Genomic DNA, 16,737 nt, shown 5'->3' with positions numbered 1-16,737 from the left:
GACGTTTTTTATAGACGTGCAAGAACACAACCAGGGAGGAAGATAGGATCAGGATACAGACAATAAATCATTTAAATAAAGAAAATATACAGAAAACAAGACGTTATGTGATATAAATATCTAAATATAATTAGTATGATAAAGAATAATTTGCAAGATTTTATTTATTATTTATTTGTAAATCTATATATTATACATTCTTCTTCTGTTTCTTATGCATCATAATTTAATTCTGCATCTTGTTGTGTTTAGTTAAATGACAGGAAAACGAAAATTTTTCTCAGAGGATCTAAGGACCAATTAATGGTGTCTGAGACTCAGTTCACGTCGACAGGAAATCCAGATAACTTTGTTCTTGTCAAGACAACCGTCTGGTAGAGCTCTGGAGCTGAACACGTTCAAAAGTCTTTTTATTTATTCATTAATTTCTGCTCAAAGAGATTTTCTTGCTGCTGCTGCTTCATTTCCTCCTGATTCCTTAAACTACAGGTGGACCGAGGGTTTAAACATTATCTCTTTAAAATACTGTACTGTCTAGTATTAGAGGATATTATTAATTTCTCATATTAAACAAATAAAAGCAAGTTCTTTATCCTCCACTAACAAATTTCATCACTTCCACTTGAGCTCTCTCTCTCTCCGCAGGAACCCGTTAAATCCGTTCCCACTTATTCCACTAAATAAATCCGCCACTCATCAGTCTGATCATGTGAATCAACACGGGCTCTGTACTGTACTCCTTCCTTCTGTGTCGATGATCTGTTTCCACTGGTGCTGCATGAATGTTTTATGTCCCTGTTCTTTGCATCTGTGTGACGTGAAGTGACTTTTCCTGCTTTTTTTTTTTTTTATTCCTTTGTTTTGTCAGCCAGAGAGGAAGGAAGAGTAGTTTTGAGCAAGCAGTTAATAATCGAGTAAATATTATTAGTTGATAGTTGTTGTTATTCTGACTTCTGAGCCTTTTTCCTTCCTCTGTAGCCCAGAAAATAAAAAATTAATATTTAGTTTCACACTAAATTCACAGCTCATATGTGTCTTCTACTTGCATCCCCCTTTTATTTAATGTTATGCATGAAACTTAAACCTTATTTTATGTTTATTAGGTTTAGACACAGTAGCTCTTTGTCACAATGAACAGTGCAGTAGCTCCACCTAGTGGCAGAGTCAGGGAATTACATTACAATCAGTGTAACCTGAAAGAGTCAAGAAACAACCACAAAGACATAAAGAAACTACAAAGATGGCAACAGAGAGACCAAAAACTACAACATAGAAACAAAATCTACAACATAGAGACCAAAAACTACAACATAGAGACCAAAAACTACAACATAGAAACAAAAACTACAACATAGAGACACAAACTACAACATAGAAACAAAAACTACAACATAGAGACCAAAAACTACAACATAGAGACCAAAAACTACAACATAGAGACACAAATTACAACATAGAGACCAAAAACTACAACATAGAGACACAAATTACAACATAGACACAAAAACTACAACACAGCGACCAAAAACTACAACATAGAGACACAAATTACAACATAGAGACTAAAAACTACAACATAGAGACCAAAAACTACAACATAGAGACCAAAAACTACAACACAGCGACCAAAAACTACAACATAGAGACACAAATTACAACATAGACACAAAAACTACAACACAGCGACCAAAAACTACAACATAGAGACACAAATTACAACATAGAGACCAAAAACTACAACATAGAGACACAAATTACAACATAGACACAAAAACTACAACACAGCGACCAAAAACTACAACATAGAGACACAAATTACAACACAGAGACTAAAAACTACAACATAGAGACACAAATTACAACAGAGAGACCAAAAACTACAACATAGAGACACAAATTACAACATAGAGACACAAATTACAACATAGAGACCAAAAACTACAACATAGAAACAAAAACTACAACATAGAGACACAAATTACAACATAAAAACAAAAACTACAACATAGAAACAAAAACTACAACATAGAAACAAAAACTACAACATAGAGACACAAATTACAACAAGGAGAAGACCACAACACAGAGTTTAATGTAGTTTTCTTTCCCTCAGTGTTGATTTGTTTATGTGTGCTGCCGAGCCTGGTATAGAGACACTGTGTCTGATAACTGCATGTACTTTTCTTTCTGTCTTCACTGTTAATTCCTGTTTCCATGTGTTTCCTTTCTCTCTAACTGCTGCTTTATTAAAACTGTCCATGTCTCATCTTGCTGTGTTCTTTCTCTCTTCCACTCTCTCTCCCTCCTTCCTTCTTCTTCTTCCTGCTCCGTCTGACCGACAGGCGTAACTCCAGATGCCTTGTAATGGTTCTAAAAACTTGTCTTCTGCATGACGGATGCCTCACCTCGCCTCAACCACCCCCCCTCTCCAGCTTTGCAGTGTTCTTCAGCTCTGATTCCTCTCCCCCCTCCTCTCTTTTCTCTGGCGGGATTCTTCACACACTGGTTGAACCAGAGCGCTAATGTTGCTTTTACATCTCCTCTCGCCTGTTAGACAACGAGGAGGGAAAATACGGAGACGACTTGTGTGTCTGCATCCAAACGTTTGCTTCCTACTTGTGTTGAAGCGCTGTGCTCGAGTGTGTATGTGCTGCGGGAGGGGGAAAGGACCGGGGTGATGTTTCTAAACGGTTACAACAATAAACTTTAACGCTTCCTCTGCTCTTTCTGTCACTCTTTAAACTGTCTATCATTTAATACTGTAGTTTGTCGGGGGGCGTTATGTGTGACTGACAGTTTATCCTTAAACCAAATATCTCTGAATATAAAACTGTCCTTTAACTCTCTCCGCTTTGATCTGGAATCTACACTGCCTGGCCAAAAACAAAAGATCCCACTCTTTGATTACAGCTCTCATTCTTCTCCAATGTCACCAGATTTATTTCCATCCAGTTTTGCTTTAATTTTTCACCAAGATCTTGTATTGATGATGGGAGAGTCTGACCACTGCACAAAGCCTTCTCCAGCACATGACCTGAACCACTCTTTCACATTCTGAGCCCCATGAATCCTGGCATTGTCATTCTTTGGACACATAATGTTGCTGAACCTAGACCTGAGCAACTGCAGCAACCCCAGATCATAGCACTGCCCCCACAGGCTTGTACAGTAGACACTAGGCATAATGGGTGCATCACTTCATCTGCCTCTCTTCTTACCCTGATGCTTCTCCACTATCCTTCCAGTTTTTAATAATGCGTTGGACAGTTCTTAACCCAGTTTTAGTAGTTTCAGTTTAGTCATACCTATTTGCTGAGTTAAATCCAGGTGGAGACTTTTTGTTTTTTTTGGCCAGGCTGTGGATATCTGGGCTTTCTCATCAATAATCGATTAAATCTGACAAAAAGAAGTTTGCATCATTGGAACTTAACTTATTGGACATTCAGAAAGTCAATTACACAAATAAAAGTTGTTGTTTTTTACCTCAAAGAAGAGACGTGAAAACAAAAATAAATGTGGAGACAGAAAATGATAAAAGATGAGGGGACCCTCTTCTCGTTATCTGTGAACATAATATATAAACTGTACGGCAAGTTGTAAAAAAGTGTGTTAGAACAGTCAATAATGTAGAGAAGCCACATACTTATTTTAAGCCCCAAACTTTATTAGACTAAAACAATTTGCTAATTTACCGTATAATCGTATATAATCTCTGTGATGAGTAGCTCCAGGTCTGAGATGGTCAGATTTAAAGGCTCCGTTCTTCCTTCTTCTTCTTCTTCTTCTTCTCCTCCTCCTTCTTCTCTTTCTTTCTTTCTGGCGTCTTAATTCTGCATCAAACATCTAAAAGCTGTAGTGGTGACTCATGACGTCTCGTGCAGTAGCGACTCAACCCGCTGTAAATAACGTCGGCGTAACTCGTCAGCATGATCGAGAAGAGTGCCGTGGATTGTGGCTCTGCTAGAGATTAGTCTTTGGTGTGTGTGTGTGTGTGTGTGTGTGTGTGTGTGTGTGTCTCATCTGTTTGCAGCGATATCAGACTAAACTATGTTGTGATGTCAATAAGAGGACACATGAGAGGAAGCAGGCTTCATGCACGGCGGATTTAAGTCTCAAATGTTTTAACTGTCTGGTCGTTTCATCGGAGGAAGTGAATCTTTTGGCCTCGTGCATCCTGCCTGTTTTACCTTCTGTATATCTCTGTATATAGATGTCAGGGTGGGAGGGGGGTGGGGGTGTGGGTGTGGGTGGGGGGGGGGTTTACTGTAAACAAGCATTGTTGTTGCACTTGTTTAAAATGTGTGAATTTAAATCTCCTTCCTGTCGGCCTGTTCTCCTGCTACTAATCTTCTGCGTGTCCCGTCCTGTTTGTGCATCTTACAGTCTCTTGTCTTTCTTAACTTCTAATAAACTCTTTGCTCACCTGAAGTCGAGCCCGTCGCCTCTTTGTGTGTCCCCTCTCTTTTCTGTGTGTGCCTCTTCATAACTGAGCTAACCTTAATACCACTCCACTGCAGCTACACACTGATTTAAAACAAACAATCATTTAATTGGTGTGATGAAAGTTTATTTGGATATTTGACCATAAGTAAAAACCAGATATCCTCCAGTAAAGTGGAATCAGAAGTCGAATATTATTACCTCTACTCTAATAAGTAAAGGCCGTGACACACCAAGCCGACAGTCGGCCATTATGAGGTCAAAGAGATCACTCTGATTGGTTGATCAGCTTAGAGAACCAGAGAAACAGGAAGTGGTGAATATTTTCAACATGATTGATGATCTAGACTGATTCAGGAGAGTCCAGCTCTGTACCACGTTTGTAGCTCTTCCTAGCTTCTTAGCCTCTTAGCTAATAGTAGCTCTTCTCGTTTCTTAGCCTTCCAGCTAATAGTAGCTCTTCCTAGCTTCTTAGCCTCTTAGCTAACAGTAGCTCTTCTCGTTTCTTAGCCTTCCAGCTAATTGTAGCTCTTCTTGTTTCCTAGCCTCAAAGCTAATAGTAGCTCTTCCTATCTTCTTAGCCTCTTAGCTAATAGTAGCTCCTCCTGTTTCCTCTTTATAAATGATGAATCCAGGCTACTGCCACCTGCTGGTATGAAGAGTTATTTCCTCTCGGGTGCAGAACGTCATCTGTGATCTTTGTGCTGCGTTTAAGGACAGTCGGCCTTCATTAAAACTAGTTCTCTGATGTCGGTTTGGTGTAACCTTTATTGTGTTTTACTAAGAACATAACAATATAAATAGTTATGTTTAATTAACGTTCCAGGGTGAATCACACCACAGACATCAGAAGCTACAACTCAGCGTTGACTTAGACATAAACTGTATTTAAAGGTGGACGACGTGTCTGACGTGTGGTTTAATATTAGCAGCTTATAAATAGAGTTTAATTAGATATTTACAGAAGGCCAGGGTATCACTACTGAACTGATTTGATTTATTTAGGATGGTGTCCGGCAGGTACGAGGTGTTAGACTCAAAAATAAGAGTCCCTGAAGCCTCACTGAGTCTGCAGCAGCTGTTTATGTTGAATTAAAAAGTCTCCCTTAAAAGCTCCCGGGAGCTGAAGCTGTGTGAATTAAATTAAAAGCCCTCTGCTCACACACACAGATTTAACCTGTGTCGTCCTTCAAAATAAAAGCGTCACAGAGGTTCATCCACCGACAGCTGAATTTAAATTAAGTTTTAGTGGAAACAAAAGTTTTAATATTGAAGAAGAAATAAAAAGATGTTGTGTTTGTATCAGTGTGTGACTGGATGTTCACGACATTTTAAAGTCCACAGATTTAGTTTGTAGATGAATGTGCAGCTGCATCACTGCGTTGTGTCGACACATGAAACTGTGCACGAGAGATTGTTTTGCATCTGCCACATATGAAGCAGCTCAGCAGCTCTGCCTTAAAGTCACCTGTTTATGATGCCTGTCATGTTTGTTAATGCTAAGAAATGAGAAACTCGTCTTTATATGCTGCTTTGTTGTTAGTGTTTGAAATCTAGCCTGACTTCATCTAGTCCGGACTAGAAGCAGCCACGAGTCAGACTCTAATGTTCAGCCTCTGATCAGTGACCGACTGTAACGCTGTGACGTTTCCCACCAGGACGGCTCCGGCTCCCTGAAGAGGAGCGGCTCCTTCAGCAAACTACGAGCGTCGATCCGTCGCAGCAGCGAGAAACTCGTCCGCAAGCTGAAAGGCGGCAGCTCGTCTCGAGACAGTGAACCCAAGAACCCCGGGTAACTATCAGCCCCCACCCACCCCCCTACCCAGACACCTGCCCCAACCCCCACGACCCACTACAGGTGGCTCCACGCTCAGCTCGGCGGTCGGTGCACTAGCCAAAATCTAAAGAAGGGGATTGGACTTTGCTGGTGGTGAAGTGGTGTAACTTTAAAGCTGTGTTTGCACATGAAACGATGGAGGGAGCTTTTACTGGCACAGACCTGTTTCAGCTGCTTCTGCTCTCACGCTGCTTCTCTGCTTCATAGTTCAGTTTGGTCGTCAGCGACAGAATCAGCTGATCACACAGATCAGAATCAGCTGATCACACAGGTCTCTGATCATTTTACATTAAAACAAAACTAAAAAACAAAAGTCTGTATTTTAGATATTTAGAATAAAATCCAAATATTATTGTAAATAAGAGGGCGCACTAATTTAGGAAAGGTGTAATATTGTTGGTTTGATTTTTAAATTTTTATATTGAGACGTGCTTTAAAGACCAAAAAAAAAAAGTGTAAATAAAATATAATTAAAAATGTAGAGAAAAGAAAAGGTTTATAATATTAAGCAGAGAAAATTCTGTATTTGTAGAAGAGAATGTATTTGGAGGATATTATAAAAGTGTGAAATATTTATTTAATAGAAATGTTTAATATTTTATCTCTTGTTATCTTGAGACAAATTTAGAGAAAACCAACCAGTAATTTTTTCCTCAAATGTTTTATTCTTAAAGGGAAAAAAGTCTTTCAAGATAAAATAAATAAATAAATATAAGATTAAAAAATATATTTTTATAATATCTAAAAAAATAAAAGTGGAAGAATTTAGAGAAAACATATTTTTTTTAATGTTTTTTGGAAATTGTTTTAATTTTTTACCTCAGGACAAAAAGTCTTAATATTTAAGATAAAAATACTTTACTGACAACAAAAGCTTTAACATTTAAGATGGAAAAATGTTTTGAGATAAAATATATTAAATATCAAATTCTCATTTATAGTATTTAGTTTGTTTTCATCTTTGGAGCAAACTGTCAAAACATCTGAACAAGATTTTTTGACTCTTGAAGGGAGAACGTTTTATATTTTTATATTTAAATGATTTAGTATTTGAGGTAGAATAGATATCGTCGGGTTGGGGTGAAGCGTCTAGTTTTCTCTCTGCACTTTAATCTTAATTAATTTCTTTGCCATCAAACGTTTCAACGTTTTAAATCTTCTTTTACTACAACTTTCTAATATCTGTAATGCTGACCAAACCTGAACGTGATTAAAACCAGAGTTAATTACCAGCGAGCAGTGTGTGTGCAGACTGGGATCAGTGAAATGGGGTGAAATCATCTCAAACTACTAACGTCTGCTTTTTAAATGTGGCCGCGGGACTCGTTGCTTTTTATTTAACCACTAACGGCTCCGTCTGTTTGTTTCATTTTGTGGCTTTGAGCTGCTTGACCTCCACACACCTTCACACAGCTTTGGACTTTTATTGTTTCCTTTGTGGATTTTATTTTGAAAAACCAACCTGTCTGCATGGCTGTGCCTGTGTAGGACTCTGTGTTGACTTTTATTTTTTTATTTATGAATAAATTGTTTTATTATTTCATTTGTCTACTTGCATGCCTCGTGTGTGTGTGTGTTCGCTGACTGGTTTCCGTTTTCCTTTCGGTGCTGCTCTTCTTCGTGGCTCCTGAGGATGATGTTCGTCATCATCATCATCACTGACTCAGTAAAGTTAAATCACTGCAGAAACGTCCATATTATTAGGTACGCCGTAAAAACATCAGGAAACGGAGCAGGAAGTAAAAACTGTTAAATAATCTTTTTTTATCGCTGGGCCGTAAGATTTCTCTAAACTCTTTTCTGAAAATGGGAGTTACATCTTCGCACCAGCAAAGTGAGCCAGTTCTAAATGTGTGGGAGTGTCAGCCAAAACATTACAACCACTGACAGTTTGGAGTGAGTTAGTCTGGATTTATATTCAGCTACACCAGGTTAGAGGTGAATAACACAGATTATCTGGTTCCAGTGGGTGGGATCTATCAGGCAGCTGATTGAACATGTTTATGTTAGAAGCAGGAAAAATGTTCAAGTGGAAGGATTTGACTTTGACAAGGACGACTGGGTCAGAACATCTTCATGTTCCTGGTCTGCCGTGGTCAGAACCGATCAACAGTGGAAGAAGAGGAGGAGGAGAAGAACCAGACACAGGGTACTGGACCAAGGATCATTGAGGAGGAGGAGGAGGAGTAAGGGGAGAAGATGGAAAAGGAGGAAAACGAGGAGAAAGAATACAAGGAAAGGAGAGGAAGTAGATGAGGAGGAAGAAGTGCAAGGAAGAATAGGATGAAGAGGGACAAGAGGAGGAGAACCAGACACATAGTCATGGACCATGGATCAATGAGGAGGAGGAGGAGGAAGAATGCAAGGAAGGAATAGGAAGTAGATGAGGAGGAAGGAGAAGTACAAGCAAGAAGAGGAGGAGGAGTAGGATGATGAGGGAGAAAGGGGAAGAAGAGGCAAAAGAGGAGGAGGAGGAGGAAGTAGGGGAGATGGAGGAGGAGAACCAGAGACAGGGTCCTGGACCAAGGATCATTGAGTCTGACTCATGTGGTTCTGGTTCTGGTTCTGATAGAAAGGAGTCAGAACATTCCTTTCTATCAGATCTCAGACCAGTCAGGGTGGCCATTCTGACCTCTGACCTCTGATGAGATCATCTGTGTTATTCACTTCACTGGTCGGTGGTTTTAATGTTGTGGCGGATCCTTTTAGATTCAGACAGGAAACGAGTGGAGAGGAAGAGAAGGGACAGGACACCCCGAATATCATCATTAAAATCTAATCAAGGATAAATAAATAACCTGTACGTTTTAAATCAGCTCGTTAGTGACGTATATTTATATAAATGTTTTAATCAGATGTTGTTGTTGATCTTCGTGGACGTTTTCTGCAGTGAAATCAGGGATTCTGTTTTATCCTTGTTTTGTGGATGCATGAACTTCACTGACTTTAAATAAAACCAGTTTTCACCTCATCAGTAAAAACACAGCTGACACGTTCTAGACAATATTAAATAACGTCCGTCAGGCTGCACAGATCAGAAGAAGAACAAACGTTAGTTTCCCAGGTGGAACCTCAAGAACAATAATGATCAGCTAAACATGATTTATGAATCCATTAGAGTTGTTTTTCTTTTAATGTTAAATGTTTTATTTACATGAAAATATGGGACAATTAATACACTTTTAAAATACATATATTAAAATGAACATTTTATTGGCATACAGGCCATAAACGTTTAGCTTTAATGTTTTTAATTGGCTTTTATTTTTCAGTTTAGAGCTCTTAGTTGTGTCAGATATAAACCTGGGTCTATTTTAATTAATCAGCTGTTCTATTAACTTCTAATTTCACATATTTTAAACTTATAACTTACTAATAATAATATAATTTGTGACCAGACGTCTCTTTAATTAGCTCCAGATGTTGGCAGCAGTAACATGTCAAATAAATTGATTTGAATATGATTGAAAACCTGGAAACCCAGAATCTGTTCTTGTGTCTTCTAACTGATCTGTAAAGCTTGAACACACGACGTATTAACTGTTATTAAATCCACAGATTATTAATTAACAGTCACATTTAACCTTCTAACGTTAACGAGCAGGACGAGACGACACATGAGACGTTTGTTGTTGTGAAACTAACCTTTGTGTTATAAATATCACAAGTGTCATTAACCAACATCTCCACGGAACTCTAATCCTCACCCCCTGACCCCCGACCCCTGACCTCTCACCTCTCACCCCCTCCGCCTCCCTGCATGTGGGTGCAGCATGAAGCGAGCCAGCTCTATGGGGGTTCTTAACGTGGCGGACAAGGCTGCCAGTGACCACTACCAAGTAAGGAGCGTCCAGAGTCCAGAGTCTCTACAGAGAGTCAGATTCATCCTGTAGGATTCAAAACACACAAATTAGAGAAACAGGAACATGATGAACAAAAACTGTTTGTAAACTGAATAAATTACTAAAAGATAATTAGAAATAGTGATCATATGTGGCCCTGAATATGTTTTTATCTCTAAATAAACAATAAAACAAAGTAAATGTGATAATTAGAGAGAAATCTAATCATATTTTTGACAATTTTAATATTTTAAGAAGAAATATTTCAGGGGAAATTAATGGTAATTAGTCAGAAAGGAGAGAAAGTATATTTTAAATAAAAAGTTGTAATATACTGAGGAAAGAAAGGGCAATACTGAAGAATATTGTGAAAAATGTGTTGAAATATTTCAAAGAATCCTCCAATAATAAAATAGTTTTAGGTTGAACAAAAGGAATATTACAAAACTTTTTACTAAAAAATGTATTTGAAAAGTATTTGGTAAAATATTAATTTAATTTATTTTAATTTAATTTAAAATTTGACAAAACAAACTGTCAGAAAATATTTTAATAGTTACCCCTTGACTCTCAACTCTTTACTCATATTACTTGTTATATGAGAACAGAATTAGCAGAAAGTCAGTCAGAACTCATCAAAGGGCTAAAACTAAACAAACACTAAGGAACTCTCTGCAGAAACTTTTGGACTCTTTATCTTTTCATATTCTCATGTCTTTATAAACAACACCTCTGTTTTATATGTTGCTGCAGGCGACCATATCAGAAAAACATCACTAACTACATCATTATTTTCACTAATCAACACAAATTATTAACAGAAATTATTTATTTACTAAAGACTTGTTTTATATCTGAGATATTTCTCTATAAAGTGTTAAACGCTGGCGATGTGGAAATAACCTAAAACCACATTCAGAAAGGTCACATTAGTGGTTTGTTTACTACAGCTGCAAATGTAAAGGTTACAGTGATCATGATGGCAGATTTCCTGTTCAGTATATCTTAATTAGTTATTTTGATTAAAATTCTAGGTTTTTTGGTTCAGAAAAGCTGGTTAGCAAGTTAGCTAAACATGCTAATCACTACATTTTTACATTGGAGCAGCAAATCTCACTTTTATGTCTCCCCATCACGTTTATGGATTTGGACAGATGAGTTTTGGTTGCTAAGTTAGCTAATCACGCTAAATCATTAACCCTGAATTTAGCTAAAGTTACTTAGATAGTTATCTGTGAATGCTAACAACTACAGCTTGTGTTAGAACAGATAAACAAGCTTTTTATTATGTTTTGGGACTTTAGGGAGCTTTTGGAAGACTAAAATAACAAGCTAGCTAGCATTTAAACATTATCTACAGTTGTTAGTTAATGACATTCTCCTTGAACCTAGCTAAAAGTGGTTAACTGGTTAGCCAGACATGCTAACAATGCTATTTAGTATGTTTTTGGTTTTGGAAAGACGAGTATTGGTTGCTAAACATGCTAAATCATTAACCCTGAACGTAGCTAAAGTTAGTTAGTTATCTGTGAATGCTAACAACTACAGCTTGTGTTAGAACAGACAAACAAGCTTTTTAATGTTTAGGGAGTTTTGGGAAGACTAAAATAACAAGCTAGCTAGCATTTAAACATTAGCTACAGTTGTTAGTTAATGGCATACTTCTTGGACTTAGCTAAAGTTGGTTAACGAGTTAGCCAGACATGCTAACAATGCGGTTTTGGAAAGACTAAAAATAATTTTTAAAAAACTCTTCAGACTCTTGTGATATTGCTGTGCCTGGTTTTGGCTGCTAAGCTAGGTAATTAAGCTAACATTAGCTGCAGTAGTTGGATAATAAAACACTTTAGATTGATGGTCAGCTGCCAACACTGTCTCCGTTTAAGACAACATCTCTTCAGCAGATTAACTGAGTGACTGAACACTTTCGTCCGTTCTCCATCTAATTTCTTCTACCTTCATTTCCTCCAGGAACGAAATAATCGTCTGAGTAAAAGTCGTGACCTGAGCGCCAGCCACACTAACCTGGCGCGTTGAAAGTTGACGATGACGACGACGCCGGCTGAAAAGTGACGGAGAACCGAACCGACCTCCAAACTTCAGACCGTCCTCTCTGTAAATTTGTGAAAGCTTCACATCCCCCCCCCACGTCATACTCTACAGATACTGTACAGGTTTTAATCTTTCGTTGCACTTTTTGAAGGTTTCGGGCTCTTGGAAGATTTGTTCATGAGTACACATCGAGGGGAAATATGAAAGTACGTCGGCCTGTATGTCTAACTGTTTTTGCGTGTACTGTATAAATCTGTGCTGATGTGAATGATTTTAAACATGTTTTATGCTATCGCTTGTATGAAGGCAGACGCAGAGGTTCAGTTTCACAAACATTTTCTGATGCAGAGGCTGAAATTTCCTTATTGGTCCAGTTAATCAACAGCAGGTGAAAATAACGGACAATGGAGTCGTTTTGGTTACTGAAACGACGTGCAAAGACAGAAGGCTTCTGATCTTTGCTATAAAATCAAAGCTAACATGAACGTGCAGTTCCTCAAATGGCCACTAGATGCTGGATCAAAAAGTGAGTCAATCCCCATAGACCTCCATGTTTTGTTTTTTAGGTGATTATGTATTTAACAAACTAGTTTAAGTGCCCACATGTTAAAATGTCCAACTTTACTGTACAGGGGAGAATTTATTTAAACTCATATGTTTAAATTATAATAAGTCTTAAAGTTTTGCATAATTAAGGGTGTGACACCTCACAGGTTGCTAGCCCCACTCCCGTTCCACCTCTTTCACCAATGTTGTTTCACCAACTGTTTACGTTTAACTCGACCAGTGAAATTTCTGCCTCTTAGATCATAAAATTGTTCGTCTGAATCTGCCAGCTCTGCTCAGAACCGTCGTCCACCAATGACGTCTTCTTTCGTAGGCCGACCTGGACGTTAGCTTAGCATCGCGTTCGCTCTGCAGGTTTCCAAAGGAAGTTCTGAATCTGGTTTTGCTTTTATTATCTCCGAAGTTGTTACAGAAACCCGGAAACCTTTTAGAGTAGAAGCCTTCATCTCAGTCTCAGCTGCTTCCTTTTAAAATATTGAGTTGAAGATTTAGCTTTCGACGTATGAAGTTCTATGTTTACATTTGGGGTTTTAGTAAATGATGTTTTATCTGTTTCCGTCCTCGCGCTGCTCTGAAGAGTTTTCCTTTTATATGTTCCTGTAATAAGCCTGGAGAGTAGCAGCGCTGTCTCCTTAAACCTTTAAAAGAGAGAGGATCACGAGTTTATTGATGATATTTTGACACATTCTCAGGACCGAGGCTGCAGGTTAACTGTTTAACACAAGTTAATATTACTCCACGCTTGTTTTTACTGAGACAAAACTTTACCACGTGAGTAGAGTTGAACAAAAAGGGGCAAATTGTGAATTATTTAATGGTTAAAAATGCAAATTAAAATATATTTGCTTGTACCAAAATAAGAAGGAGATGTTCCTTCTCTAGCGAGACATAGCTAGCGTAACTAATTTATATATCGGAGTAAATCCAGAGTGTTTCATCAAAGCAGACGACAAACTTAATATCCATAAAAATACAGAAGGTTTCATCATAAAATATCTCTTTAAACTGACGCTGCAAGATTTATTCTTTGTTTAATGCGTTTGTGTTAATAAACGTCACTATGCTCACAGTCTCTTTACGTAGGGACTATGTAGTTTATTTATCACTTTCTACTGGTGACGAGCTTGAATTTAAACAGCACGTAGTAAGATAAGAAAATATTAATTTCCTTTAAAAACTATAAAAAAAAGAGTGAAGCTAACGCCGAAGTGCAGTTCCTCACATGTCCACTAGAGGCTGGTTCCAACAGTGAGTCGACCTCCCACAGAAGTCCATGTTAAAAGCTCCACGTTTACAGCCTGGTACAAATATATAATAATTAACATGCAGGAGGAAGTGCCTTTTAGTTTTTAGACGAGAATTGTCTAAAAAATATAAAAATAAAATACAAATAAACATCTATTTATGCAGAAGTCTATTTTGACACAGGGAAGTTAGATTTAAATTTAAATAATTAAAATAAATTCATGCACTGCTGAATTCCCCGCCTTCTGGAGTCTCTCCGTTGGGAACTGATTCTGCTCCTGCAAACATCTGTTGGACCAATCAAATCGCTTGGGGGCGGGGCTTAATGAGGTGATGGACATCTGGACTTGATGCCTTAACTTTCTGTGTGTAAACGTATTTTTCTAAAAAAACAAAACCAAAGTTCTGAAGTACTTGTGTAAAATATTATCTGAATATGTTATAGACTAAAACGGGCAGAATTATATTTTAAATTAAATCAGGAACTAAAGTGCTTCACATGTCACATAAGTGCATTAAAGATATAAAACAAGGCAATATAGAAAAAGTGCGATTTATTAATTAATTCTGTATGAGCGAAGAATTAAAACCATGTCTTAAATGATAAATATATATAAAATATAACATTAAAAACATGCATTAGCTGACTGCAGTCCTGTTTAAACGTCCATTTTTTTCATCTTAAATGACTTTCAGGGTTTTCAAAAAGTAGTTTTTGGTCTAAATTCTTGTAAAACTAAACAGCACATGTTAGTCTTTAGCAATTAAACATAAAACTCCCGCTTTTCTCTGCGTTGATTATTGCACTGACGTGTGACTGATGCACTTTCTGCATTTACAACTTGTTTAGTTTTATTTTTTCATGTAGTTTTTCCAGCAGGTGTGTGCAATAATTATTTTGCTGTTTCTCTCGATTGATGGAAAAACTCTTCAGTAATTAAAAGTTAAGCACCGACATCTGGACCTGATCAAAGACTTTATATGAAGGCGTCCAAAAACATTATTCTCTACATACACACACACATATATATATGTTCATGTTGTTCCAAAATAATAAAGACAAACCCCTGAAATGTAAATATAAAAGCCTAATATTTTTTTAAACGTGAAATATCTCATGTTAGGATTAGATTGTGATTATTTTTCTTTATAAAGTTGATTTTATTGACACTGATGTGAGTGTGCTGTTGACCAGTCTGCTCATCAACCTGCTTCTTGTGGTCGTGTGTTTGTTGTCGTAACGTTTGAGACGCTCCAGAAAGTAACGAGGCACATAAATGAAGATGTCTGACGGCTCTGACGGACTGGGCGACACGTAAACAAATCAGTTTAATGTTATATAGAATGAAGGCGAAACAAGAAAAAAAAATGTGCAAAAGCTGCATTAATTAAGGTAAATTAACAGCTGCTTAATGAATTTGCAGTTAAGCCACTTTAATATAGACACTTTAAGATGTTTTTTTGCAAGATTTTAAATTTAAAGGTGCAAATACAACTGAAGTAGTGACTAAAAACCACTGCTCTGGATTAAGATGCTCATAAATCCAAATAAATTTGCACTAAACATTTTAATTTGCTCTAGGACACATTATTAAACTCATAGAAGTTAAAAAAAATCAAGTCTTGGTGTTTTTTCTTCTTCAATAAGTCAGATTGTGAGTTTGTTTGGTTGCCCTGTGCGTCACTGCCGTCACATTTTAAAGGACGAGCTGCAGAGATCCCTTTAACCTGTTCTTAAAACCACAAACTGATTTCTGAGTGGTGATATAATGACGTGAATGTAGATTAATGGAAGCAAAGGGGAAGCTTTATTTGACTTTAATGTGTGTTTCTAGTTAAAATCCTCATCCGTCCTTCTGTTGTAAACTTCATCATTATTATTATTATTATTTGTTGTGAAAGTGTGTGTGTTTTCTCCTCCTCCAGTTATGGGCCATGTTGATGAATGGAGCGGTAATGTGGATGGTTAAATAAAATATATTATCAGGATGTTTTTCTTTATTTTTTTTATATATTCATGTGGAAATCTGTGCACACGGATTCATAAACAGTGAGAAGAGACTTTATTTACCTTAGCTGGGATGGATTGATCTGAACAGCTCTGTGGCTAAAATACAATTTATCATCTAATATTTTACATCTTCTTCAGTTTCAATGAGCAATAGTCGTTTATATTTGATAAACGGAATATGTCAACACGTATACACACAAAAAGAATAAGAAGTACAAAATCCTGAGTGAGGAAAAAATGATTTTATGCAAACAAGGTGAACTCCTCCGTGTTAAATATGAAACATCTTCTGTGTTTCTAGTAAATCGATGTTCCTGGTTTAAACTGGCTTTCATGGAAGTTCTAGTCCTTTGTCAGCAACACATCCCTTTTTAGATGCAGATCTGACGCTTGTCCAACAAATAAATGTACAGCTTAACTGTATTTGAAGAATAAAATTAAATCAAATTTTCCATTGTGGTGTGATATTTTTTATTTTTTTTTTTAAATATTTCTTCTTCTTTCTTTTTTTCTGAATAGTTAATTATATATAATCAGGTAAAAAGGGGTTAGGGTTAAATATATCGCCAAAAAGATATAATAATCTAGTTAAAACATCAAATATAAATAAATATATTGTTAGTTTAAAGAAGAATAATAAGAGTATTAATAATGTTTAATATGTTTTATTACTGAACTGTTAAAAATACATTTGTCTAGGTAAATATAATAAAATAATTAGAAATATAATTATAAAATAAATG

At 36.9% G+C, this 16,737-nt stretch overlaps 1 protein-coding gene across 4 annotated transcripts in view; it reads left to right on the top strand.

Annotated features, from left to right (window-relative positions):
- Window positions 1-15,972, top strand: part of klc1a (kinesin light chain 1a) — a 40,676-nt gene extending 24,704 nt beyond the window's left edge. For 3 of the 4 annotated variants that reach the window (XM_084569039.1, XM_084569040.1, XM_084569038.1), the window contains 3 exons: window positions 6,099-6,232; window positions 10,050-10,116; window positions 12,091-15,972. In XM_084569039.1, the coding sequence (XP_084425165.1) occupies window positions 6,099-6,232; window positions 10,050-10,116; window positions 12,091-12,156 (267 nt within the window). In that variant the 3' untranslated portion in view covers window positions 12,157-15,972. The remainder of the gene's footprint in view (window positions 1-6,098; window positions 6,233-10,049; window positions 10,117-12,090) is intronic. The other variant, XM_084569041.1, reaches the window with a different exon arrangement.
- The last annotated feature ends 765 nt before the right edge of the window (window positions 15,973-16,737 follow it).

Source organism: Chelon labrosus (genome assembly GCF_963514085.1).
Source record: "Chelon labrosus genome assembly, chromosome: 20".
NCBI classification, from domain to species: Eukaryota; Metazoa; Chordata; class Actinopteri; order Mugiliformes; family Mugilidae; genus Chelon; species Chelon labrosus.
The sequence above is the reverse complement of the archived record's forward strand: the minus strand, read 5'-3'. Positions and strand labels throughout refer to the sequence as shown.